General features: G+C 42.0%; 1 protein-coding gene across 2 annotated transcripts in view; it reads right to left on the bottom strand.

The window, feature by feature from the left end:
- Positions 1-26,568, bottom strand: part of TMA16 (translation machinery associated 16 homolog) — a 43,509-nt gene that overhangs the window by 9,593 nt on the left and 7,348 nt on the right. For both annotated transcript variants that reach the window (XM_053257129.1, XM_053257128.1), the window contains exons 2-3: positions 24,442-24,569; positions 1,977-2,014 (exon numbers count right to left, since the gene is read on the bottom strand). In XM_053257129.1, coding sequence (XP_053113104.1) covers positions 1,977-2,014; positions 24,442-24,569 — 166 coding nt within the window. The remainder of the gene's footprint in view (positions 1-1,976; positions 2,015-24,441; positions 24,570-26,568) is intronic.

Raw genomic sequence — 26,568 nt, 5'->3', positions numbered from 1 at the left:
TGATATACTTCCCTTTCCAAAATGGCCAAAATACATAATTAAAACCAGGAACAATTAAAAGCAGATTTAAATTACAATTCAAACTAAATATCATTAAAAGCCAGGATAAAAAGATGGGTCTCTAAGGCTCTCCTGAAGGCCTCCAGGGAAGACAGTCCTGGGGCGGCAACAGAGAAGGCCCTATCCCAACATGTGCCAATGATGTTACTGCAGCGCAGGCACTGTGGCTGGCAGTGGATTCTGGGTCAGTGATGCTTTTCTAGCCATTTTTGGACTGTGTGTGAAATGTGTGTTCTGTGTTGGGAGGAACAGATTCCCTTTTACTGTGTGCTTCTGCAGTGTTTTGAAAGGTAGGTTGCAAAATGCATTGCAAATTGCAATGCAAAACTTGTATATGCATTCTGTGGGTACAGCTTGTTCTGGCCATAGGAAACAATGGGGAAACTCGAAACAGCCCATTGTTCCCCGGGGTAGCTCTTAGGGACACCAAAGTGGGTTGTGTGGTATGGCATGATGGGTGCTATCTACCACCCACCCACAGGATCCTATGAGGGCTTGGGGGAAAGGTTACAAATTTAATTAAAATCACCCGCTTGCCCATTTCTTTTGTGGCTTGGATGGTCGGTAGCACCCATCATGCCCTACCACACAACCCACTTTTGTGTCCCTAAGAGCTACCCCTGGGGAACAATGGGGTGTTTCGAGTTTCCCCTATGGCCAAAACACTCAAACCATTCAGAGTTTGTTTTGCCACTTAATCGCTTTTAACTATCGGGTTAACCGCTGTTTCAATGAAACATTTCAGCCATCTGTGTTTTTTGAGCTTGAAACAAAATGCAAAATCTGTTTCATGAACACCCCTAGTCCTTTACAGCCAGACTTTCAGCAGAATTTTGTCCTCACTTGTACAATCAGCAGTGAGCGCAAAATACCTTGACAAGTGGATTAGCTACTGTTGAGCTGAACTTTACTGCAGAGAGGGGGCAAAAGGATGTGGAAGAGAAAAGAATGTAATTGCTATAGAGCAGAAATAGAAATAAAGGAAAGGACGCTGGGAAAAGGCAAATAGCAAATTATGCTGTTTTCCCCCTTAAATGGGCTCCTCAAACTGCTTAAAACAGTTTTTCCTTTTGTCAAAATTTGATTTCACTATGATTTGAGATGCATACTGCTGTTAGAAGACAAAGGTAACAGGAAATTACCAAATCACTTTAGGCGATGAAGAACAAAGCTTTCCTAACAGTCTAAAAGAATATCGATACTGAAAAAGCAAAAAAGGTTATTGCAACCTCTACTCAAGTGTTTTATCATCTGCCACCAACTGCCTTTAACTAAGTACAAGAACCAGTAAATAGCAAGCAGCATCTAAACTGATAATCATGATTAAGCATCATTGAACGAAATGAGACACCTTAGTCATGACTAATCCCATTAATTTTAATGGGACTTAGTCACTGCTTAATCTGGACCATGCCTAGGACAAGTTACTGGGGAAAACAAATTTTAATCGAATCGCCTTGTACTTAGAAGTAGCTCACGCATCAAGCCTTCTGGCCACTTTTCTCTATGCAATTGCTTCCAAATGTTCCCAGCTATGCCAAATGCATGAAGAAACATGATGTGAAGGTACATGGAGAGGCATCCTTTAGTGGAGCAGTGCTCCACTACATTTTCTTTGTAAAAGCAGCTGATGAAAGATGCCAAAATGTCCACCGTGAAAGGAAGCAGTAATAAAGAAGTCCATAAGTGTTTTAAAGGGGAGACATCAAAAGGAATCAAGTGACACCAACAGTATGAATTCCCTGGCATTCATAAAGCCACACTGGCAGTACTGTTGTTCTACAGCTATAAAGCCTGTTGCATAGACAGACTACACTTTCTTCCCCCCACAAAAAAAAATAAAAAATCTTGACATGATATGAAACTTAATTCTACAAAACTTGGGACTTTTTAAAAGCAGAGTTTTTTTCACTCACCTACAACACTGAGACGGAAGGCCTTCTCATTTTTCAACCTGTAAAAGGATAACTGCAATGTAATTATTCCTGAGAGAGAGAGAGACATATATATACATATACATATAAATACATATACACACATATACATAAGAGGAGGAAATGGAAAGGTAGGATTACATATAAGCATTTCAGTTACTTTGCTATTTCCAGCATTAAACCAAGTTGCTTCTTGCTATATGGGAAGCAGGGACCCTGAAAGGAGGCTGTGGCAAGGCTAAGAATATGTCTTAGTTCTCTAGAACTTTATTTATTTATTTAAAATATTTATATCCTAACCCTCTAGTACACATTAATAAAATGGATACAATATCAAGTACAACATTAAACAAGTTAAAAGACCAAGCTAAAACCACATTTAAAATTACCTTTTTTTAAAGTTCAAATTTAAAAAGTCAATAAAAAGCTAAAAACTAAGAACTAAAAAAAATCAAATATAAGCAGCAGATAAAACATTTTAAAACCTCTCTTAAAATATATTTTTGTTTAAAAACCAACAACACTGAGGGAGGGAGCATGGAGAAGCTCTCCCGGGATGCCGTTCCAGGCTGAGGGGCCACAACAGAAAAAGGCCCTGTCTCTACTCCCCGTCAACAGGATCTCTGTTAGTGACAGGGCCATGAGCAGGGCCTGAGAAGCCAAAAGGAGGGCCCTGGAAGGGTCGCACGGGTGAATGTAGTCTGATAGGCACCCTGGTGCCAAGCCATGTAGTGCTTTAAAGATCAAGACTAGCACCTTGAATCTAGCCCAGAAGCAGACTGGTAACCAGTGAAGCTGCCACAGAATGGGTGTAACACCCATGAAGCGACTTACACCCATGAGCATCCTTGCAGCAGTGTTCTGGACCAGGTGAAGCATCTAAACAGTTTTCAAGGGCTGCCCCACGGAGAGTGCACAGCAGTAGTCCAATCTGGATGGCACCAAGTTAACATTTTGTTATCACAAAACACATTATTTCAGTATTCACTCAATAGCCAGCAGGCGCCTTTACAATTACAATGTATAAAAAAAATCTTTTGGATTTAGGTTCCAATATTAATCACATATTATGTTAAGTTTCACTGAAACCAAGGAGATGTATATTCAAAAAGCAAAAACAGCCTGGTGCTGGATCAGGGCTCCTTATACGACAAGTGTAACTAAAAGAGGCAAATAAGCATCAGTCTCTCAGAAGACAAAGTTAAAACCCAGCTGAATCTACTTCTTATTGGACACATTACAAATCAAGGGAAGCCAGTAACTATTATTACTTTCAAGGGTGCTTTGACTACTGAGTTCATACTCGCAATCTGGTGTTTTCATCCAGCAAGATGGAAGCGGGGGGATTTATTTTTTAATTTTAATTTTAATTTTAAAAACAATTTACATAATTGTTTTTATTACGGCTTCTATGTGTTTTTATCTGTGTATCGTTTTTATGCTTGTATTTTATAGATTTTAAATTTGGTTTGTTTTTATATTTTTAGCTTAATACTTTTATTGTCATTTTATTGTATCTTTTTTAACTTTTGTAAACCGCCTTGTGATTGTTGTTAATGAAAGGCGGTATATAAATGCAGCAATAAATAAATAAAATAAAGTAAAATAAATTTTGTTTTCTTGTAACAGACCGCTCACAACTTGGTTGGGTGATTGTCAGTGGTCTAAATCTCAGTCCATAGCGGTGAAGAAGATCCATTCCAAGACTGATGGATCCAAGTAGTTCTCCCATAGCCCTGGGGGGATTTTCCTGCTGGTATGTTGGGTAGGTCTATTGGTATCCTATGAATTCAGGAATGCCGGTCCCCACAGCCACACCAGAGCGATGAGGCGGGGGGCAGGGTTGTGCCCCTGTCACATAAGGCAGGCACAGGCGCCATCTTGCCTCCACCTCCATGTGACAGGGGCCGGCCAATGAGGGAAAGAGGCAGGCAGATGGGGTCCAGGCTGCCTCCATTTCGAGCAGTCGCTCCGCAGTCAGCTTGGCACGGGGAGGATTAGTGCTGAGGATCGCTGTGGAGTGACCACATGGAGGCCATGGAGCAGCAGCGGGTGGCAGAGCAGCTACAGCACCAGGGCTTTGAGGCCCTAAGACTTGGCTATCTTCCCCTGCCGCATATCCTTCACTTACCCGGCCAAGGAGCCAGATTGCTTTTTGGACATCGACAAAGGGAAGGCAAGAACTAAGGGGACCTGGGACGAGACGCCAGGCCCTCAGCCGCGGCCTGCCAGGGGCAAGCCTTTTTTCTGCTGAGCGACTGCTGATCCCCACCCCCACCCCGGTCCTTGATCTCATGTTTGATTCTTTGATTCATCAATTGCGGGAAACTCATTGCCTTTTTACTGGAGGGCTTTCATAATGCGTTAAGTGAGGGCATTCATGAATTTCTTCATTAATTGAGGAACCTCCTTACTTGATTAATTGGGGGACCTTCACTGATTGAGGGGCATTCATTCACTTTTTGATTGCCGTCACCCTGGATGCTACAATTTAGGGCATTCCCTCTTGATGGTATGAGGGGCTCTCAATTGGTCAATTTGCTGGGGAGGGGCACTTGACTGGCAGCTGCAACAATGGGCGGCTAAGAAAGGGCCGAGTGAGCCTGAGGGGAAGGTACCCACCCTGGCTCAGAGAGCCTGGGCCTTCCGAATGCCCGAGTTGTGGTATGTATTATAAAATACATTTGTGTCTGCCACCAACCCACCCCTCCCTTCCACTGGCATACGATTCTTGGTCAGGCCGTACTTGACTGATCTCTTCTCTGGTGCAGGTTTCTCCATAAATGAGAGTTCTTGGATATCCACGCAACCTCCTTGCACGCTTCAGGGGCTGTGATGCACTCTGATTCTGGGGTAGGATGTGCAGCAAGCAACGGCTCCACCTTCATTTAAAACTGGTGGACTTGCCATCAACTTTGTCTTCAACCAATACTAGTGGGACTAGTCAGGGTGGGATCCCTGATGTGTAGGGTGTGGAACTTTGCCATGTCCCCTTATATCAAGGCTGCACAACTCAAATGGCCTAGTGGGCCGGAACCATCCACAACTTGGCGTGCAGGGGCCGAGGTCAATTTTTAGCACATTACATTAAAATTGAGACTATTATAATATATTATATTAAAATTCAGAATATTATACTTGTGGATCTATTCCTCGTGTCAATGGGCCCATAGTTTCAACCAAGGATAGTGGCCAGAAAGTAGGTCCTGTCTCTGCTCAATCAGTGGGGCCCCTGAGTGCATGCCAGCCCCCAAACAAATGCCAAGTCCTCTCCTCTCCCTAAACCGCCATTGCTTTCAGACTGCAATCCTATTTATTTAACATATTTTTTATACTGCCCAAAGCTTACGTTCCGGGTGGTATGCATCTGAGGCATGCATGCATGCATGGGAGTAAGCCTCGCTGGGGACACCATGGAACATATTCATGGGAAAACATGCATAGGCTGGCGCTATAAGGCAGTTTACAGCCTATCTTGCTGCAGGATACCTGGGGCTAGTAAAATAGTGTCTGTGGGCCAAATCCTGCAGGCCTGCCTTATGTGCAATATTCAGGTCATCACCATGATGGGGGCCAACTTATCCTGGTGTCAACCCCTCCTGGAGCAGCAGTCGGTTCAGCTTTTCGTTCCTGGCTCTAGTGACTTGCTCTGAACAATAGATGCTCTTTTGAAGTTGGTATACAAGCCTCTCTTTTCTGGGTTCTTCAAAGCCTGGTGGTGGCTTTATACAGATGTCGTCCTCCATTTCTCCATGTAGGAAGGCAGTTTTACATCTGAGGGGTCAATGTGCTTCTTTCGCTACTAGCCTTGCTTTATGGCACTATACATCCACTTCTGCATCTTTTTTCATTTTGTTTTAAGGGCCCATGTGCATCCTACAGTCAGGATGCACATTCAGCAGGTAGTTCCACAAGGGTCCCCATCCTGTTCTGGTGCAGGGATTCACTTTCTTCTTTGCAGTCTTCCTCCATTTCTCAGCTTTGGGGGTTGCCATGGGCAGGGTCATCCAGTTTAGGACGTTCCCTAGATTCTACGCAATCAGATGCATGGGGTAAGCCTCATAGACTGGGGACATGGGAAGCAATGGGCCAGTGATGTGGCACCACATATGAGATACATATAGTGATCCAATCTTTCTTGAGCCAGGGACGGGGCGCTACGTGAGATACATATTGTGATCTGATCTTTCTTTGATTGATAAGATTCTATTCACATTTCTAGATTTGCCTCCTGGTTCACTGTACCAGACCCTCTGGTTGAGTGGATTAGGTTAATCTGAGTGTACATCTGAGTGATACAACAATACATTATTCAGGAGTGAAGGTATTTTGGGTGGAATCCTGTTGTTGAGCCTCCATGATCAGTTCATCATACTCGCTAAACTTCAATTGCGGTGAGTAAGTAGTGAAGAAATTCTTCTTTCTTTCAATTTGTTAACTCTTTAACTTCAATAGAGGTGAGTATGTACGGCACTCCTCTTTCTTCCAATTTGTTACTAGCCACTGCATTCTTCCAGCAGATCACAGGCTCCACAGCTCAGGGATGCAGTGACCCCTCTGCATGGCTGAATTTTAAAGTCTTTAATTAATTACCCCTTGCAAGCTCATGCATCACTCCTTCAGGACCAAGGCAGCTTCGTTTGCCCCTCTGACACAGCTATGTATGTCTGTTACAGCTGCAAGGAGGGTGGGGGGCTTCCTGGACGGATGTGCTAACTTGCTTCTGTTTTGCAGGCCACTGGCAGCCTCATTTACGGTCATAGTCAGAAAGCCAGGCAGAGGACTCAGCTGACCATCATGGGTGGGGGCATCGAGGAACATTGTGGAATCTCTTAATACCACAGATGGATGAGTACGCCACTGGAGCCAACACATGGGCTAGTCATTTCCCTGGGGGGGGGGGGGGGGGAATGACGTCGGCTTGTTGCAGTGCAAGGCCTTGATACTACTCCTCATTTACCTGGCAATGACATCAGCAGACATCGGCTTATTGAAAAGCAAGGCCTTGATACTACTAGTCATTTGCCTGGCAATGACATTAGCTTGCTGCAGTGCAAGGCCTTGATACTACTAGACATGCTCTGGGGAGGCAATGACATTGGCTTTCAGCAGGCTTACTGCGGGGCATGTCACTGTTACTCCAGGGGGCGATGACATCAGTTTGCTGCTGGGCAAGGCCTGGAAGGACCCACGTAAGTAAACAGGGAGACTTGTAGAGTGGGCACCCCCTTGGGCGGATGGGTGATCCCACATTCTGGCATTCGAGTTTAGGGCACTTTGCTGCAGGGTGTGTGTGTGTGCCTTTGACTATTTGGGGGAATGAACTGTTCCCCCGGGACCTGCAGTGAGGTATTCAAGAAGCGCTAGTGGGGTGGGGTAAGCGGGGCTAAACAGAGGTTTGCCCCACTTTTGTGGCAGGAGAGTGTGGGTGTTCAGTAGGTAGTTTGATTAATGGTGTTCAGCTGGAGGGCCATTTGGGGTGGGGTGGGGGCCAAGGAACAGCCCTTCAGGGTTTTTGCAGTCCGGATGGGAATGGCCCCCACTTGGGGGGTGGCTTGACTCACCAGCTCAGAGCTCTGGTGGCTTGAGTTGGGGGTGGGTCAGATTGCCCTCCCGCCTCAGCAGGGGAAAGCCTCGCGGTGAGAGGAAGTCATGACCTGGCACCTGACCGAATCAGTACCCAGCCCTTCGCCTTGGTGTAGGATGGCCCTCCCTAGCAGGTGGTCCCACACGGAAGTAGCCGCACTCTGGTTAGTCAGGTACCTTGTTGCAGGTCTTATTCTGCTGTACATTAATAAAGTGTCCCTATTTTACTCCAACGAAGCATGTCCTGTCTTCATTGGGGCTGGGGGTGAAATTTGAAGATGACTCTGGCATTCGACACACCACTATTTTCATTCTGATAGAGCTCCAGTGCTCCTGAGCTCAGAGGATTGAAATAGGAGAGCTGATGGCTAGAGCAACAATGGAGGAACTCATGTGACAATATAACCAAACATGGGCTAAAGCACATTTTAGGACCTGAATTCTCTAGTGAAGAATTCTTACTTTTCTACTCACTACTATGCAGTGGAGTTGTTCTCACCTATTACAATTGGGACTTCAGAGAAGCTTATGGAAGCCCACAGTAACTGGACTGCAAAGCATTTTGAGGCTAAAATAGCTTGAACCTGTTCCGACATGGACTCACTCTGACTTTGATACCATCAACCATGGTACTATTTGCTGCATACTACCCAGGGGTCCATCTTTTTTTGTGGCTCTGCTCAATCCTGGAGAATAGGCCCTGCCAAAATGGTATTGGGGGAACCTATGAGACCTGGTGTAGCACAACAGCTAAGAGACAAAGCTACTAATAAGGAAGTCCCCAGTTTGAATGTCACCTTTCCCAGGAACTTGGAGAACAGGGGTGGAGAGCTGGTCTTGCGGAAACAAGCATGAACTATCCCTTTGCTAAGCAGGGTTCACTGTGGTTTTCAGTTGGAAGGGGGACTACATGTGAGCAAAGTCTGTTGTAAGATATCCCCTAGTGATGAGGCTATAGTTCAGTGGTAGAGGATCTGCTTACATTCAGAAGGTCCCAGATTCAATCCCTGCATCTCCATATAGGGCTGGGAAAGACTCCTGCCTGAAACCTTGAAAAACCACTGCCAATCAGCATAGACAGTATTGAGCCAGACAGACCAGTGGTCCAACTGGATATAAGACAGCTTTTTATGTTCTTATGTAACTCATTAAAAAGCATGAGGCAAGCCACTCCACTCCAACCTTGCCACTACCCCTTCTCACATATTCAATATGGGCATAGTAGGTAAGCAGGAAGGTACTTATGTACATCTACATACATACATACATACATACATGTAGATGTAGGCAAGTAGAAGGGATAAGACAATACATGTGAAGCACTTTGAGCACCTGAAAGCACTATACAAATGCCAAGAATTTTTTTTTCTACTGCTACTTTGTCCCTTGACCTACAGGATCCCATCATGGTTGTTTTTAAAAACATTCAGGGAACCATTAGATGAAGGCATCCAAAGATTTGGGCTAAGGAATAAGTATGCTGATGACATCCAGCTCTCATTTCCCTCAAATCCTAGCTGAAATCCTGATCCCCTGCCTATCAATTGTTAAAGTCTGGATGGAAGAGAATAACCGAAACTTAATCCAGACAAGACATAAAACGGTTGGTTGGTGATCAGGTGTACAGCTTCGATATGCCTGCACCAGGGGTGTATCAAGGCTGGAGTGGGCCCAGAGACAAAATTTTAAAATGGGCCCCTCACTGATACACACACACACACTTCACAATATATAGTCATGTGACTTGCCTCTGGGGGGCCCCTCGAGGCATGGGGGGCCCCAGGCAGCCGCCTCCCCTTGCCTAATAGTAGTTACGCGCCTGGCCTGCACTACACCCTAAATATTAGCTGCACAGCTTGGGGGTTCTCCATGACCTGCCATTGCTTTTGGATGCCTAGATGGCAATGATGAAGAACAGTGGACCATCTCTGGCTTTTTAATTTTATTTTTAGAAGTCAGGCGTAGCCAGTTGTTCATGGCCTAGTAGCCTCCAGACTTGACTACTGTAATATCTTCTATGTGGGGCTGCCATTACAAAGTGTCTGGAAACTTCAACTACTAAAAAATGTGTTGTCAAATGTATTGAGTTGGCCAGCTGGAAAATTTTATTCCAGTTTTGTTAGCCTACTTTCCAGTAGGCTTGAGATCACCCGGCATTCTGTGTGTGTTGCCAGATTTGGCTTTTTTAAAGCCAAATTTTGGGTTACGGCCCATTTGACTCACGAGTATACCCCTTAGGTTCTGGCAACACGCCCCTCAACTTTGCAACACCTCAACCAATATGAATCAAATAGGGTACAGTTGTAGAGACACACAGGAACACTTCAGCGGTGTAGTTTGTAATTATGTCATCCCCCCCAATCCAAGATGGCAGACACATGAACATTTGAGGTGCAAGAGATCTAACTTGTGAACCTCGATATGGATGAAATTTAGTCCAGTTGTAGAGGCAGTGAAAGGAAAGTAGGCCGATTAGTTCTTACTAGAACAACTTGTTATATCTATAATGATTGCTAGATGATTTTCAGGTACAATTCAAGGTTGTGGCTTTGGGACCTGAGCACCTTTCCTCCTATATATGGCCCCAGCACTCCGTTTAACATCAGAGGCCCTGCTCTGGGTTCTTCCAGTGAACCAGGATCAGCAGATGTCCATCAGAATGTAGGGCTTTTTCTTTCTTTTTTAACCAGTGGCACAAGTGATGTGGAATGCCTTTTGGAGGGAAGAGTGGCAAGCCTCACTAATGTAAGCCAAGGGGAGAGGGGGAAACCTGACACTTTCGAAAGGCTTTTGGCTTCATTTTGCTTTTATTCAGACTGTTCTCGGTTTACTGTATTTATGTCATTTGTAACCATTGCTCTCTTAATTATATTTGTTGGGTTTAACCCTTGTCTTGCTGCAAGTTTTTGCTAGATTTAGGTTTGCTGCTTTTGGGGAGTTTGATGGTCATTTTGAGTGATTGCTTGTTATCCATTTTGTATTTCTGGGGGGCCAGCTTTCCTTGTGAGTTTTAAGATGTACTGCTTATTTGTTTTTATTAAAGGCTGATCTAAACAGGACCCAACACTATTATGCCTCTGTAAAGGTCTGTGTTTACAGCAAGACTTCTATAGCAGGGAGTGGGTACTGACAATGCCAGGAAGCAATACTGGTTGTTTTGAGGGAGTGGTTTTAAGAGGCTGACAAATTCATGTTTTGCTGAGATCATGTGTCAGATTTTGATATTTATAAGGCTTAGAGAGATTCAAGTTCCTAAAAGTGATTGGCTACCTGGGGACTGCAGAGGACACCTAAATGAAGACAGGAGATGGTCACTGAGAGAAAACTGAGGGGCTGTGGGCCTGGAAGTGTAGACAGCAATCCTGAGAGTAGTAATTGACTAACAAGTTGGAAAGGGTTGTGAAGAAGTTTTAACCATTGTAGTAGTAGTCCAACATCATCTGGGGACTCAAGTTTGAGAGCCCCGGTATACGGTTTTCTTCGTTAATATTAAGGAACATGTTTATTGGTGGTACAAGTGAGCCATCACTGGTTCCTAGATGGGGTATCCTCCACTCATAGGAATATAATGGGATTTTTGACAGGTTTTTAAACAAAGCTCAGGGCACATAGTTTTAAAAATACAGTACAAATAAAATATTTTCAAGTACAAACATTGAAATAGAAATTAATTCTGAAAAATTATGGCCCTTCCAGAATCTATCCAATGGGACATCCTGCTCACAAAGAGGACACAATGAGACACAGCATGTGGAAAAGGAAGTTTTACCAAAAAAAGGTGGATTCCAGAGAACTATACTGCACAATGAGCACCCCAGCTCATTCTAGGAGGATGTGTACACTGACGTGCACTTATTTCCCTACAAAGGTCAGAAAAATCTGTTTTCTCTCCCATTTCTAGGGATAAACACAACTCTTCTCTATCCCTAAAAAGAACTATCTGAAAGATAGCATAGCAAAAGGGAACAGAGGATTTGTTCACTTCAGCCTTGCAACAGGAAACATAAGGGGAAAGGAAGACATACTTCAGGAATATACCGCTTTAAATATTACAGTTTTATCTCTAAAGTGAAATAATTTTAAACCAATTGTTCTCATTATCACAGCTGCTGCTAGAATTTACTATTATTTACTATTTACTATTATTTGCTGTGGGCAAAGTGCAAGCAGAATATATCTGCAAAAGATTTCCATGGAGAATACTAAAGCGTCACATAAAGAACAGCATTAAATAAGATTGCATTATTCATATCCTTAAAGTCCTTCGCATGTGTGCGCCTGATCCAGTCTGTACTATGTCTGCATTCAAATATAGTGCTAAGAACAGAATTCTGATTGCACATTTTAGTGATCTTTGGGGATAGGGCTGTGTGTGTATATGAATAAAAATAAATTATGAAAACTATTTGGAAATAAGTACCAATGTCTGCAAAGGGCTGGCAGTGCCGAGCAAATGAGCGACAAACTGCTAGATTAGCAAATCCAAAATGAGAAAAAACTTTAATAAAACTGCCTACCAGTTTATAGAATCAGCCACATTAATTCCACAAATAAAAAAACAAAAGGGTCAGTTGTCCCACAAGACATATGTCTTCAATCATTCCTGTAGACTTCTACAACTACAGTATGTTGTTTGGAAGGAATCAAATTAACCATGGGTTTTCATATATACAAGCTGTGAACTTATACACTCATTATTGTTAATCTTGATAATTAGGTCCTTATCTGTTATAGAAGACTGACTAACTTTATACCTCATTTAAGCATTTTATTCAACTGTTTAATTCCACAAATGGACAGACATAATTAAAAGTTCAGCTGCTGTCAGAAGAAGATTACAGTGGCAATAGCAATAGCAATAGCACTTACATTTATATACCGCTTTGTAAGCCAGAGCTCTCTAAGTGGTTTACAATGATTTAGCATATTGCCCCCAACATTCTGGGTACTCATTTTACCGACCTCGGAAGGACGGAAGGCTGAGTCAACCTTGAGCCCCTGGTCAGGATCGAACTTGTAACCTTCTGGTTACAGGGCAGCAGTTTTACCACTGCGCCACCAGGGGCTCCTGGTGGCGCAGTAGAAGTTAAAACAGTTAAACTGTAGTGCATCATATAACGGGGCGCAGTAGAAGTTAAAACAACAACAGTCATTACTGAGCCCTGTTATATGATGCACTACAGTGGTCACAAGTTCAACCTGCAGCAAATTTCCTAAGGGAAGTACCTATAATATTATCAGGTACATTAGAGACATGCAACTCATGTATAGTGAAAATACAAGTCTAATCTATAAAGAATTGCTATCTGACATCTCACCATCAAGGTACAAAACCAAGGAGTGGTGGCCAGTAATATTCACATTTGATAATATTACCACTGGAGTCACACAACCTAGTCATATCCTTGCTAAACCGGTATATGCTTTAGCCAAATTTTGCCATATGTGAATGAACTTACTCCATAATACAGGGGTGGCTGCTGCGCGACAGTTGGTGATATTTTGAAAATATAAAATCAGGCAAAGCCAAGCATAGAACTGTTCTGGGTTTGCCAAGAATCACATGTTCTTAAAATGTGACTTTTGGCAGTCTCTCATAAAATCTAACTAGAATAACTCTACTTATGCTGCAACCTATGCACTTATCTAGGTGTAAGTCCCATTGAGCACATCAGGATTTGCTTCCAAATAAAGATGCATAAGATTACACCATAAGTAAGAAAACAGCTTGGTCCATCTCATTTGGAAAATAGGATCCAGGAACACTATAGTTTGAAATACTAGAAGCTCTCTGTTTTGCATGGCGGTCCCCCTCCCCTTTGATGGTAATGCCCAACTGCACAGACATTTGGGACAAGGTTCTGGTCACTTGTGGCAATGTTCTCCATTGTCTTCTTAAAAAGAACCTTGTTAAAGAGCTCCTTTTATGCCTATGCCTTGCATTCAATCCTAGGCGAGCAAATGGAAACACAAACACACCCAGCACAGAGACTGGATAACTACAGTGTGAGAGATAATGATTATGCACAAGTTGACCTGCTTGGTGAAAGAAGCCAAGTTGTCAGGGAATCACTCTTCTCTCTTAAATATTGGATATCTAATGTACAGTACCTTTTATGTTATGTACTGTACCCCTAAAAGTAAAGAATATATCCTCCAGCACTACAAATGAGTATCTTTAGGTTTGTAGGAAAGATGGCAAGAGCCTCTGCACTACTCTTTGGAGAGCCTCGAATGCATCTTGAACAAGTTATAAGGCTTGTTCTCATGATTATAAATAGGCAAGAGACGCCTCCTACCCTAGGTTTGGAACTCTGCACGCTCCCATTTTCTGCTGGTGTGCTAGTAAAAAATAAGGCCAGAGGTGCTGGCAAAGATCGTGTGCTAAGCAACAGCTGGGCCGGAGGGCTCCCTCCTACCCAGCAGCTGTACCCAGGGGTTTCACAGGTAGGAGGGAAAGTCCTCCAACTCAGCTGCTGCTTAGCACATGATCTCTGCCAGCACCTCTGAGCTTGTTTTCATCTTGCACGAGCAGGAAACAGGAGTGCACACAGTTCTTGAACAAGGGCAGGTAGCTTTTTCTACTCTTATCCATAATCGTGAGCCTCTAATTTACAATTCTAATATGCAATATTCCCTTGCTTTTCTTTGCTAGTAATGGTTCTATATTGGTTGCTGATGTACATTTATTTATATTTCTCCTTCTGTTATTTCAAATTTGTTGTATTTTAAAAGAATAAAGATAAGACCCAACATATTGCACAGTGTCAAGCAGGCAGAAGACACGAATTTACAAACGCTTAAGAGACTGTAGCTGTATTGTGTCCAACTGCACAGCTCTTTTTGTACACAAACCTAACTACTCTTGCACAGGCACACAGGTTGCTCACCAAGTTACTGCTGGCTTATTTCTTGCACTATTGCAGTTGTGCTAGTGGAATACTAGTCAGTAGCGTAAGCTCCCAGTGTAGTGCAACTCTCTTGTGCATTAATGTTGCACCATCACAACCATAACACTGTGAAACATGTTGGTCAATTTATTTATTTTTAAGAACCATGGGGGGGGGATGGGTTATTGGTCATCTAAATGCAACTATATTTGTATGTCTAGGTCTTGTACCAAATCAGCAGATGCCCTCCGATCTAGGAACATCAGTAGGAAAAAGAAGTAATTCCCTCATTGTCTCTGGTGTCTAATTCCAATAAAGAGCAGACAATCTCAGGAAGCTGTGGGGGCATCAATTCTGTGGAATACCCACCCTGTGGAGATCAGGCAGGCCCCATCCATCCATCTTATGTATTTATTATTTCTCTGTGTAAACCACCCTGAGCCATTTTTGGAAGGGCAGTATAGAAATCGAATAGATAGATAGATAGATAGATAGATAGATAGATAGATAGATAGATAGATAGATAGATAGATATCAGATGCTTCCAGGCTCCTGCTCAAAATGTGGCCTTTTAAGAAGGCATTTAATGCTGCTTGGAGATTTATTGTTATTTATTGCTGCTGTAAGTTATGACTCTTCGGTGTCATTTTAAGGATGTTATTGTTAGCTACTTTGGTGCCTTTAGGAGAAAAATAAGAGAGAATGTTTTAAAATAAACAAATTGATAATTTCAAATTGTTATTGGGAGAAAGAGACAGACAACATGCACCTCTTACATTTTACTTTGAGTCTCATGCAAAAGGTGTCCCTCACCAGGGACACCTTTTGCATGAGACTCAAAGTAAAATGTAAGAGGTGCATGTTGTCTGTCTCTTTCTCCCGATAACAATTTGAAATTATCAATTTGTTTATTTTAAAACATTCTCTCTTATTTTTCTGAGTGTTCAATAAGTGTTCAAGTAGCCACCCCATTTGTAAAACACTTTTAAGAATCCTTCCACATAAAATCACTCTATTAAAAAATAGGCTGTCACCTTTACTGTGGCTAAGTTTTAAAGCTTTTTGCTTATACAATTTAATGTTGCCATTCTTCAATTGCAAATCTACGTTTGACGAGAACGCCTCAGATAAGCTCCCTATGAAAAGTCTGAAAAGCATAATAGTTCAGGGGTTATGGATAGAGAAATGAAGAGATGTCCGTGGGGGTGGGGGGGAGATATGATTTTACAATGCATATTGAAATATCCTGAAAGCTCATTTGTGTCAATTTAAGGTCTTCTGTAAAACACTTTAGATTTTTTTCTAATCTAGTGTTCCAATACACTAAGAAGAAATATTTGCAATAAAAGCTTCCAAATGCCATAAATAGTTTTCCACATGATAAGCAACAGAACCAAAACATCATGACTCAGAACGAAAAGATGCAAGAAATGAAACAACTGCCTATATAGGATGCCTCTATGGGTCAACATGAAAGAGTTTATGTCTGTGATATAAATACCATTAGAAGTTCCGTTGTCATATTGCTGCTTATGAATTACAGGAATGTTCTAGCCCACTATAGTATGTACAAAACCAGTGATTCATTGGCAATAGAGATACTACTTTAGGAACTAGACTATATCTTAACAATTTAACAGAACTGCACACTGTTCAAGGACACAAACTTTAAAGATTAATATAGAAGTGGAGTGAAAGTCACAGATGGCATTCACTCCTCCATCTCCATATCCTCTGCATATCATGCCTTCTGCTGAAGGCTGGCATTCGTCAATTGAGTGCCTATTATTTGACCACAGATAAATATTATCAACCAGTTCAGGAAGCCAAGACTACCACTGTGGGTGGCAGCTTATCTTTTTGTAAAATGTCACTATTGTATAAAAACATAAGAACAGTCCTACTTGGTTAGGACCAAGGCCTATCTAGTCCAACATCCTGTTTCGCACAGTGACCCATAGATGCCTCTGGGAAGCCCACAGGCAAGAGTTGAGGGCATGACCTCTCTCCTGCTGTTGCTCCTCTGCAACTGGTATTTAGAGGCATTTTGCCTGTGAGGCTGGATGCGACCTAAAGCCCTCAGACTAGTAGCCAGTGATAGACTTGTCCTCCATGAATTTATCTAAGCCCTTCTTAAAGCCATCCAGGCTGGTGGCAGTCATTACCAGTGTTCCCTCTAAGGTGTGTGTGTGCGCGCATGCACACATTGTTTTTAAAGTCTGCTCAGACAGTTTTAAATCCCACTCGGCTGAATTCGGAAGGCCCCACTCTGAATGCATGTTCACGCATACTGCCTTGATACTGCTGCCCAGAACAAAACTCAGTCCGCACACAGATGAACAAAACTCATTCCACACACAGATGAAAAACAATTAAAGAGAATATTGGTCAGCACATCTTATGGCAAGGAATTACACAGGTTAATTATGCAGTGTGTGAAAAAGTATTTCCTTTTGTCGGTCCTAAATTTCCTGGCAATCAGTTTCATGGAATGAAACCGATTTGTCCTAGTGCTGTTTGAGAGAGAAATTTCTTCCTATCCACTTTCTCCACACCATGCATGATTTTATAGACTTCTATCATGTTTCCCTTCAGTCATCTTTTTTCCAAACTAAAAAACCCCAGGCTCTGTAGCCTTGCCTCATAAGAAAGGTGCTCTAGGAATGTGATCACCTTAGTTGCCTTCGTAGGCACCTTCTCCAGTTCTCTGATGAACTTTTTGAGGTATGGTGATGAGAACTGTACACAGTACTCCAAATGTGGCTGCACCAATGATTTCTATAAGGACATTATGATATTAGCCGTTTTATTTTCAATACCCTTACTAATGATTCCAAGCACCGAATTAGCCTTTTTGACAGCTGCCACACATTGAGGCGCTTCACACGATTGCTGTGAAGCGCCGGAGTGGGGGAGAAATGCGGTGGGAGGGGTGAGTACACCCTCCCCCACCCTTAAAGCGCTACCCCCGCCGGCGCCGAAATGCCAAAACCGCCCCCAGTGCCGAAACATTTTGGAGGCCTTCATAATGGCCTCCGAAATGTTTCGGGCACATGCCTACTTCTTACTTCCCTCCTTTTAAAGAACTGTCCATTTAAACCTACCCTCTGTTTCCTTTCCTTCAACCAGTTACCAATCCAAACATGAACCTGTCCTCTTATCAAATGACTGCTAAGTTTTCTCAAGAGCCTTTGATGAGGAACTCTGTCAAAAGCATTTTGGAAGTTCAGGTACACTATGTCAGCCAGATCACCTTTACCCACATGCCTGTTGACACTCTCAAAGAACTCCGTAAGGTTAATGAGGCAAAACTTGCCCTTGCAAAAGCCATGCTGGTTCTCCTTCAGCAAGGCCTTTTCTTCTATATGCTTAATTTTATCTTTGAGAATGCTTTCCATCAATTTGCCTGGAACAACAGACATTGAACCTACTGGCCTGTAATTTCCTGGATCCCCCCTGGATGGATCCCTTTTTGAAAACTGATGTTGCATTGGCTACTTTCCAGTCCTCTGGTACAGAACCTGATTGTAAGGATGTTATATATTTTTGCAATGAGGCTGGCAATTTCACATTTGAATTCTTTAAGGACTCTTGGGTGGATGCAACCTGGCCCTGGTGATTTGTTAAATTTTAATTTTTACAGACGTTTAGAACGTCATCTCTCGTCACTTCTATCTGACTCTGTTCTTCAGCCTCTCTCCCTGAGAAGCTAGGTTCAGGCACAGATATACGCTCAGTATCTTCTGCAGTGAAGACAGTTGCAAAGAACTCGTTTAGCTTCGCTACAATCTCCATGTCCTCCTTAATAATCCCTTTACTACCTTATCACCTAACGGTCCAACTGCCTCTCTGGCAAGTTTCTTGCTTCTGATGTATTTATAGAAGTTTTTGTTATTCCCCTTGATGCTTTTAGCTAAATGCTCCTCAAACACCTTGCATTTCTTTTGCCAGAGTTTTTGTTCCTTTCTGTTCTTTTCATTTGGGCAAGCCTTCCAATTTCTGAAGCAAGTCTTCTTCCCCTTTATAGCTTCCTTGAGTTTGTTTGTTAGCCATGCTGGCATCCACCCAGACTTGGTGGTACCTTTCCTCCTTTTTGGTATACATTCTAAGTGGGCTTCTATTACTGTGGTTTTAAATAAACTTCATGCATTCTGGAGCAAAGTGACTCTCCTGATTTTCCCTTTCATCCCCCCCCCCCCACCAAACTCCTCATTTAGAGGAGTTTAACTTTAGAGAAGCTTCCTCTTCTGAAGTTCAATGTGTCTGTGTTAAACCTCCTTGGCAATTCTCTCCTTGCATATTCATTGACTTTGGTCACACTATGGTCACCAGATAGCAGCATAGCAAAATTTCTCCTTTTGGTGTAACTGCTGGCATCTCCAAACAGGATCAGAAACAGACACAAGCCCAATTCAAACATTATACTGCAAGAGTGTTTGTACACTCGTACACGTGTTTGAGTAAATGACTGTACTTGTATTCGTAAAATTCATAAAATGAACCTGGAGATGTCCCTTCAAATGCATGGTATAGATAGGAAATGTATTTCTGCACCCACGTTCAGCATAATGTGAATGACTGTACCTGTGTACAGATCTGTGCCTGTGTACACTCATTGTATGAGTGTTGAACATAAAGTATGGAGGGGTCTACAGTCATCAGTGGAAAGAGTCACTGCCTTGGAACACTCAGGTCTCCATCCTGTTTGTGGCATGAACCAGGGAGTACCCATGGCATGGGATCTGGCTGTCTGCTCTGGTTTGGACTTGGGTTTAGAAAATTGGTAGGTAGTGCTGGAAACACTGAAGGAGCTGTTAGAAGTAAAACACATGAACACCTGAGATGCTACTGCAAGCTAGACATTATGGAGATTTGGGGGAAGCCAGTCTTTTATTATAATACAGTCAATGCTTCAAAAATACTAATTTTCCAATTATAACAAACCACCTTGTATCGTATGCAGTGCTAACTTGTAAAAGAAAATGGAAGAAAATCATTGTTCCCATTAGTTATACACACTACCAAACATGGACATGTTTCTCTTTCCCCTTTCTTTGCCCCCGAGCTGCCTGGACAAAGAGAGCTACTGCTAGTTACAAATTCTACAACTTGCCTTGGCAGGAAGCAGGAAACACTTTATTGCTGGCTGGATTAGGAACTGCTTGCACTTGTATTCTACAGTATGTGTTACGTTGAGATGGGGGAGACAGGCAGATCACTGACTGGATCCAATTATCCAGAGCTGATTTGAACCCACTGCTCAAGAAGATGAGAGGGAGGCAGAGCTGAAGAAGATGCCTCAGCTCAGTGGAAAGGGCAAAAAAAAAGCGGCACTTTGAAGCAGGTATTGCTTGTAAAAATGCCCTCCTTTCTGCCTATAATGTTTCTCTCCATGTAGTATATACATCATAGACTGTATTAAAAAGGGCGGAAGCATATTATGATCAGATAATTACAGTAATCAATACATGCCTGGTCTCCTGACCAAGTTTTTGTGAGTGTGTGTGAGTTCAATGCTCAGTCTTTCCCTCTGTACCCATATCCCAATCCCATCTCTCTCAAATGCATATTCACACTTGTGCAGACTTTTATAAGGCATAACCTGGCCTGGCCAACAGGACAGAAACTAAAATGGCTGCCTCTGCAACCGCTCATCTCCACTACTGCGCCAGCTTATTTTTCCTCATTCTCTTCCTGAGGATGCTCCTGTTTCACCAGGAGCAGGTATTGCGACAATTGAACGGCTAGCATAGCAGGTGCGATTTCATGCTAGGTGCTCCCAGCAAATGTGCCCTGCTACATAATATGTGCAAGCAACATGTGCAACTTTTCCATGGCAGAGGGCAACACAGACAATGTTCACATGTGTGGCCTTGCACTTGTAGTTTGGGGGAGGGTTTTAAAAGCCTTACAGCTCACCCACAAATTCCTAAGTAATATTTCTGCAAAATTTACAAGTATCAAATATTCACCCAAGTATCCTCTTTGCTTGTCCACACATTACCTTACCAGTTGCTATTAGTATGTGTGGATGGAGGGTAGAGGGATGAACAGATAGATTAGTAATAGAAAGCTTAATTAATTCTAGCGTGAACATGTATATACATGCATAATCCCAGTGTGATGATCATAGTATGTACACACATTTTACTGAGTATGCTATAACGTAGGACCCTAGCCAGAGAGTCCTGCTATGACAAGTATGTGTTAACTATCTAGCAAACAGTGGCTAACATCCCAACTAACAAAGTGTGCCCAATTCAAAGGACTGCAGGGACTTGACAGGAGCCCTCGCACAACTCCCCCAGTCCCCTTGCATACGCGCAATTGTGCAAGAGCCCTTAGAGTCTAGAGTGCCTCCCACTCTGGAAAATAGCTCTGCAAGATCAAAAACACATCACAACATGAAGTAGACACACTTCCTTAGTCGGGATGTCATCCAGTTATTCATTCTGCTCATATTAAATGATTCAGAATACTGTAGCTGGTGTTTCATTGCAGAAGCAATGACTACAGGGAGAGAAAAAGTTGAAATAATAGTAATGTGAGAAAATAGAAGTAATGCACTGCCTAACTAAACAGCCAGTTTGGGAAGGAAGCAGCCTTCTTTGTGTGGCTCAGAATATAAATCAGCATAAGCCATCATGGACATCATTATAGCCCTGCGAGCAAAAATAGTTACTCTGAAGCTAACTTTCTGCTGTATTCAAGGAGAGGATGTTTACTGGGTATAGATTTTGTATTGGGCACAAACACAGCTACCACACAATGGCCCAATTCATATCCTGTGGAATCGTGGTTTAACCATTGTTTCATGTGATATTCACAAGCTTCAGGTTTGCAGGCTCTCCAGCTACCCACCTGCTTTAAGTAAAGGTAAAGAAGTTTTAAATTTCCTGTTCTGGTTTAGAATTAACTAGGATTTGCCATTATGTCCAAATGCAGCAAATTCCAGCTTACACAGTTCATGGATTTATTGCATTCAGTTGCCATTTACAACAAATCCCAGTTTGTTCTAACAAACTGTTTTTTGTTAGACAAAAAAACAAAAAAAAAATCTGCTTTTTCTGACAGAAAGTTTAAAACACCCTTGCCTCATGCATGATGGGGTTTATGAATGTCGCACAAAACCATGATCGAACCAAAGTTCTGTGCCACATCTGAACTGTGTCAATGTGAACATTCAGCTCGAACAGCATTATGTAGCAGCTATTCCATACCAATATTTAATTTTACATTACTATTGTCCATAGATGTGGAGAACCTGCATTTTATCATTAAGCTCCAACGAGTATCTGAGCACTGCTTATAAAGTTGTATGTGGTTTTAACTGGAGTTATTGTACATTTTATACAAAACTGATTTTAATCTGCACGCTTTTGTGATCAGTATTTAAGAGTATCTGTTAATTATGCCTCAGAAGTCCAACAAAGTCATGAAGAATAAATAGACAATTGTGTAGCTCAGACAGCAAAGAAATGCATAAGGTAAGAGGTTGAATCATAATACTGTACTATGCAACATAATACTAAAGCAAAGTCAACGGTTAATGGCATATTTGATTCTGTTCCCAGTTCTTCTCCTCTCACACCCTGTTGTTTTAAAATTAAACTCCACACGTGTGTCGGTATGTTATCTTTAATCCAGAGGAGATTCTCTATTACCTACTGACTGGAGGAGAGGTGTGGCATATGAATTGTACTGTTCTACAAAGACTAGTAATTAGAAATTGTGGTATTGAAAACAGCATGAAAGTATGACACAAAGCATGGGCAGTGTGTAAGAAAGCATGACACACTGTGTAAGAGGAAAGGGATTAAGAAAGATAGCAACAGAGCTACGGCTAATCTTGAGGAGTACAGAGGAAGATAAATGAAGTAAACAAAAGAAGAGAAGAGGTTTTAGCATTATATAGTTATTAATTAGTGTCAAGATGCCAGTGAACTCAGCAAAGCAAATGATAAATATCTAACCGGGTAAACAGTGAGTATTTTGCCATTGCCTATCTTATTATCTGGTCCTTAAGAAAGCTGCAAAGAAGAAACCAAGATTTTCAGCAAAACTAAAAACCAGTGCATGGCAGAGTGGGCACTGCATCAGAAATATACCTCCTGCAATTTCAATCAGATCTGCTATGTTACCACTATCAAGACAAACTGCTGTACAGTGATGCTGGCTGTTAATTTATCTGCTTTTCATCAGGCATTCTCCAACAAGCAACAAAAATCTCATCCTTCTACTACATCTAAAATTAAGATTAAAGAGCAACAGTCACAGGAAGGAAGCCCACATTACAACACTCATTTTATGTATAGCAAATGAGCAGAAAGCAAGCAAAGACCAAACTCTGTTGTATTTATTGCTGGGTAGCACAGGAAGAGACTTAGGAAGGTGAGACAGGCAGAACCTCCCCACTGATGCATCAACAGAGCTAAACAATTTCTTGCTATTATATCACCTCAAAATCACTCTATGAGGCTCTTCTCATGATTAGTGAGAAGAGCCTGAGGAGGGTTAGAGGGGAGAGCGGGCTTATCCCGCTCTCCCCACATACGAGCAGCAGTCTGCTCTGGGTGGCCGAAGCGGCCACCCACATGACTGCCGGCTCCGTTACAGGGCCGGCGGGGGCTGGGAGGATTGGGGGCCACCCCCGGAAGTTCCAGCATGCCCTGCACGAGTGTGCAGGGCATACTGGAGAGACCCCCAAGCTGCTTGTGAGTTGTCGTGACGCTGCAACTCACGATAGGAAAGCCCGGGTTAGCGGAGCCACTAACCTGGGCTTAGGAAAGAGGTATTTAAGCTGGTGAACCACTTAAGAACCACCGGGCTCACAGCCAAGCCCGGTGATTCTCACGATGGTAGAAAAGCAGGCTAGCGGAGGCTAGCCCAATTTTCTACCATGTGTAAACAGCCTCTAAGAGAGACATCTGATTTTAAGCTAGTGTTAGTTTCAGCATTTAAAGTTCCTAAATGTTTTGGGACCAGAACATCTCAGAAGCCATCTGCTCCCAAATGGCCCTGTATGGCATGTAAGATTAGCATCAAAGACCCTGTTCTCTGCCTCGCCTTTGCATTATATCAGGTTGGCAAGTACACAAAACAGGATTTTACAGTAGTGGTTCCAAGATTATGGAAGGCTGCCCCCGACAAAAAAAAAATCTGGGAGATGTTCCAAAACATCTTTGGGTGATTTTAGGAATCTAAAGACTCTCTGTTTTCAGTGACCTTTTAATTTTTAGTTGAATTTGTGCTGCCATTTTAGTTTTGTAATCTGCCACTTTATTTATGAAGTGTTTGGTTTTATTGCTGCCTCTAGTAATCTATATTTTGTAAGCCTCTTTGCATGTTTCTATAGAAACGTAGGATAAAAATAACCTTTATAATAATAAAACAACAGTTACCGTAAAGGTCACTGAGAGATCATTTGATCACATAACTAGGATATTCACCTCAAAGCAGCAGAAGTTGACATCATTAACAACAATACATTCTTAGTTTATTAATAAGAAGTTGTGGTGATCAATATCCAATGGATGATGCATTTCTTCAGAAATAACATTGCAAATTTGAACTGTAACAAAAATAAGATCTAAACACAGGCAGTGAAAGATCCCTGAAAAGTAGCTGTCACTGATGCAGATATATAATACTGAAGAACATCTGTGTAGTAGTTAAGTGGTCAAGATGTAACAGGTCTGAAGGAACGCCTGTCATCAGTTTGATTCTTTCCATCATGGCCTTTTACGTGTTAGGAGCCCTGTGAGATCACAGCCAAGAGAGTTTTAGGGCCTTAACAGTAATTGGTTGTCAGATAGATATATACCGTAAGTGCATCTTATTTTTAACCCACTTAAGAAAAAGCTTTGCAAACTCAGTATTTCCTGACATTTCTAGGCCAAGTAAATTCTCTGAAAAACACAGCAGGTCAGTATTTCTTCTTCCCTACCACCGAGAAGTACAAAGGAACTCACTTTTCCTTTTTGTCTTGTTTGTGCACTTCTTTTGTAAGTTGAGCAGCTTTTCTGCTGTAAGGATGGATGGCTTTCTTCTCTCGCCCTCCTCCTCCTCCTGCTCCTCCTTTTCCCTTTGCTGCTTTTGGCTGAAACAATGAATCAGGAGAAAGACCCAATAAGACATTTTAAAATACTTCACTTCAAAGGCTTCTTGTAAGTTACTACATCCAAAGTGGAAGACTCAGTCAGGTCAGGAAGAAACAAGCAGGAAAGTTAGGTGAAAGATACACAGTGAAGAAATAAAATCTGATCAATTACCCAAAAGGTCTTAAACTCATGACAGAATAAGTAACTGAGATAACACCACACAGTATTCAATTAAGAGATATTAAGAAACTCAAGGCATTTAAGCTTTATACCATATTGCAATGACTAGCGCACACACACACACACACACACACACACAAACACTCGAGTTGCCAATTCCATACTAATAATTTCTACAAGCACAGCTTCCAAGAATTAGGCTTATCCCAAACACCCCATAGCTAAAACACATTTGTGAAATTCTAGAGCTCAATACATTTTTCACTGTTAAAAAGGATCAGAGGGTCATGTTTTCAGAAAGACCCATTTAACAAGCCTTTCTTACTGCTTTCAGCACTTATTACACAGCAAATATTACTTTTGAACAGTTACAGATAGATTCATTTTTCACATTTTGGACACTGAGGTTAGTAAGAATTTTTGTGAGCTAGTTTATGTGATCTTATTTGCAAACATGTGTTAGTACACAATTGCAAGAGCTGGTATCTGAAGAACTGTTCCTCCAGTGGTTTCAATAATTCCTAGTATGAACATCCTAAAGGATGGTGATGGATCCTTGGGGCATTTTCTGCCAAACACTTGGAACCTGATATAACTCCCTTTGTTTGACAGGTATACAGGTGAAACTCGGAAAATTAGAATATCGTGCAAAAGTCCATTAATTTCAGTAATGCAAATTAAAAGGTGAAACTGATATATGAGACAGACGCATTACATGCAAAGCGAGATAAGTCAAGCCTTAATTTGTTATAATTGTGATGATCATGGCGTACAGCTCATGAAAACCCCAAATCCACAATCCCAGAAAATTAGAATATTACATGGAACCAAGAAGACAAGGATTGTAGAATAGAACAATATCGGACCTCTGAAAAGTATACAGTGTACTGTGCTTGATTGGCCAGCAAACTCGCCTGACCTGACCCCATAGAGAATCTATGGGGCATTGCCAAGAGAAGGATGAGAGACATGAGACCAAACAATGCAGAAGAACTGAAGGCCGCTAATGAAGCATCCTGGTCTTCCATTACACCTCATCAGTGCCACAGGCTGATAGCATCCATGCCACGCCGCATTGAGGCAGTAATTGCTGCAAAAGGGGCCCAAACCAAGTACTGAATACATATGCATGCTTATACTTTTCAGAGGTCCGATATTGTTCTATTCTTCAATCCTTGTCTTCTTGGTTCCATGTAATATTCTAATTGTCTGAGATTGTGGATTTGGGGTTTTCATGAGCTGTACGCCATGATCATCACAATTATAACAAATTAAGGCTTGACTTAACTCGCTTTGCATGTAATGCGTCTGTCTCATATATCAGTTTCACCTTTTAATTTGCATTACTGAAATTAATGGACTTTTGCACGATAGTCTAATTTTCCGAGTTTCACCTGTATTAGGCTGCTGTGTGAGACTTCACACAGAACTCTATTTTATCAGTGCACCAATGACTTGTAGTTTAGTCGTTTATATATTAAAGCTTTGAGTTTTAGCGTTTTAATGTGTATTTTTAAATTGTGTCGTCAGTGTTTTAATGGTTTTTTAGATTGTGCACCACCCAGGGACCTTTTTGTATGGGGCGGTGTAGAAATGTAATAAATAAAATAAAATAAACGTAGCTATACTTGTCCTTTCCATCTGACTCAGGTCTTGCAGTCTTAATGTGCATCATAATTAAGGACTGGTTGAGAGCAAACTCATTAAACAATCCAGACAAAGATGGGAAAATGAGACCTATGAACTATGACAAGTAGTTGGACTATCCACTGACGGCATTTCTGTCAAAGATCTACAACTTCCCTTTGTCTCAAAAAA

Source organism: Hemicordylus capensis, chromosome 5, assembly GCF_027244095.1.
Source record: "Hemicordylus capensis ecotype Gifberg chromosome 5, rHemCap1.1.pri, whole genome shotgun sequence".
Taxonomy (NCBI): domain Eukaryota; kingdom Metazoa; phylum Chordata; class Lepidosauria; order Squamata; family Cordylidae; genus Hemicordylus; species Hemicordylus capensis.
The sequence above is the reverse complement of the archived record's forward strand: the minus strand, read 5'-3'. Positions and strand labels throughout refer to the sequence as shown.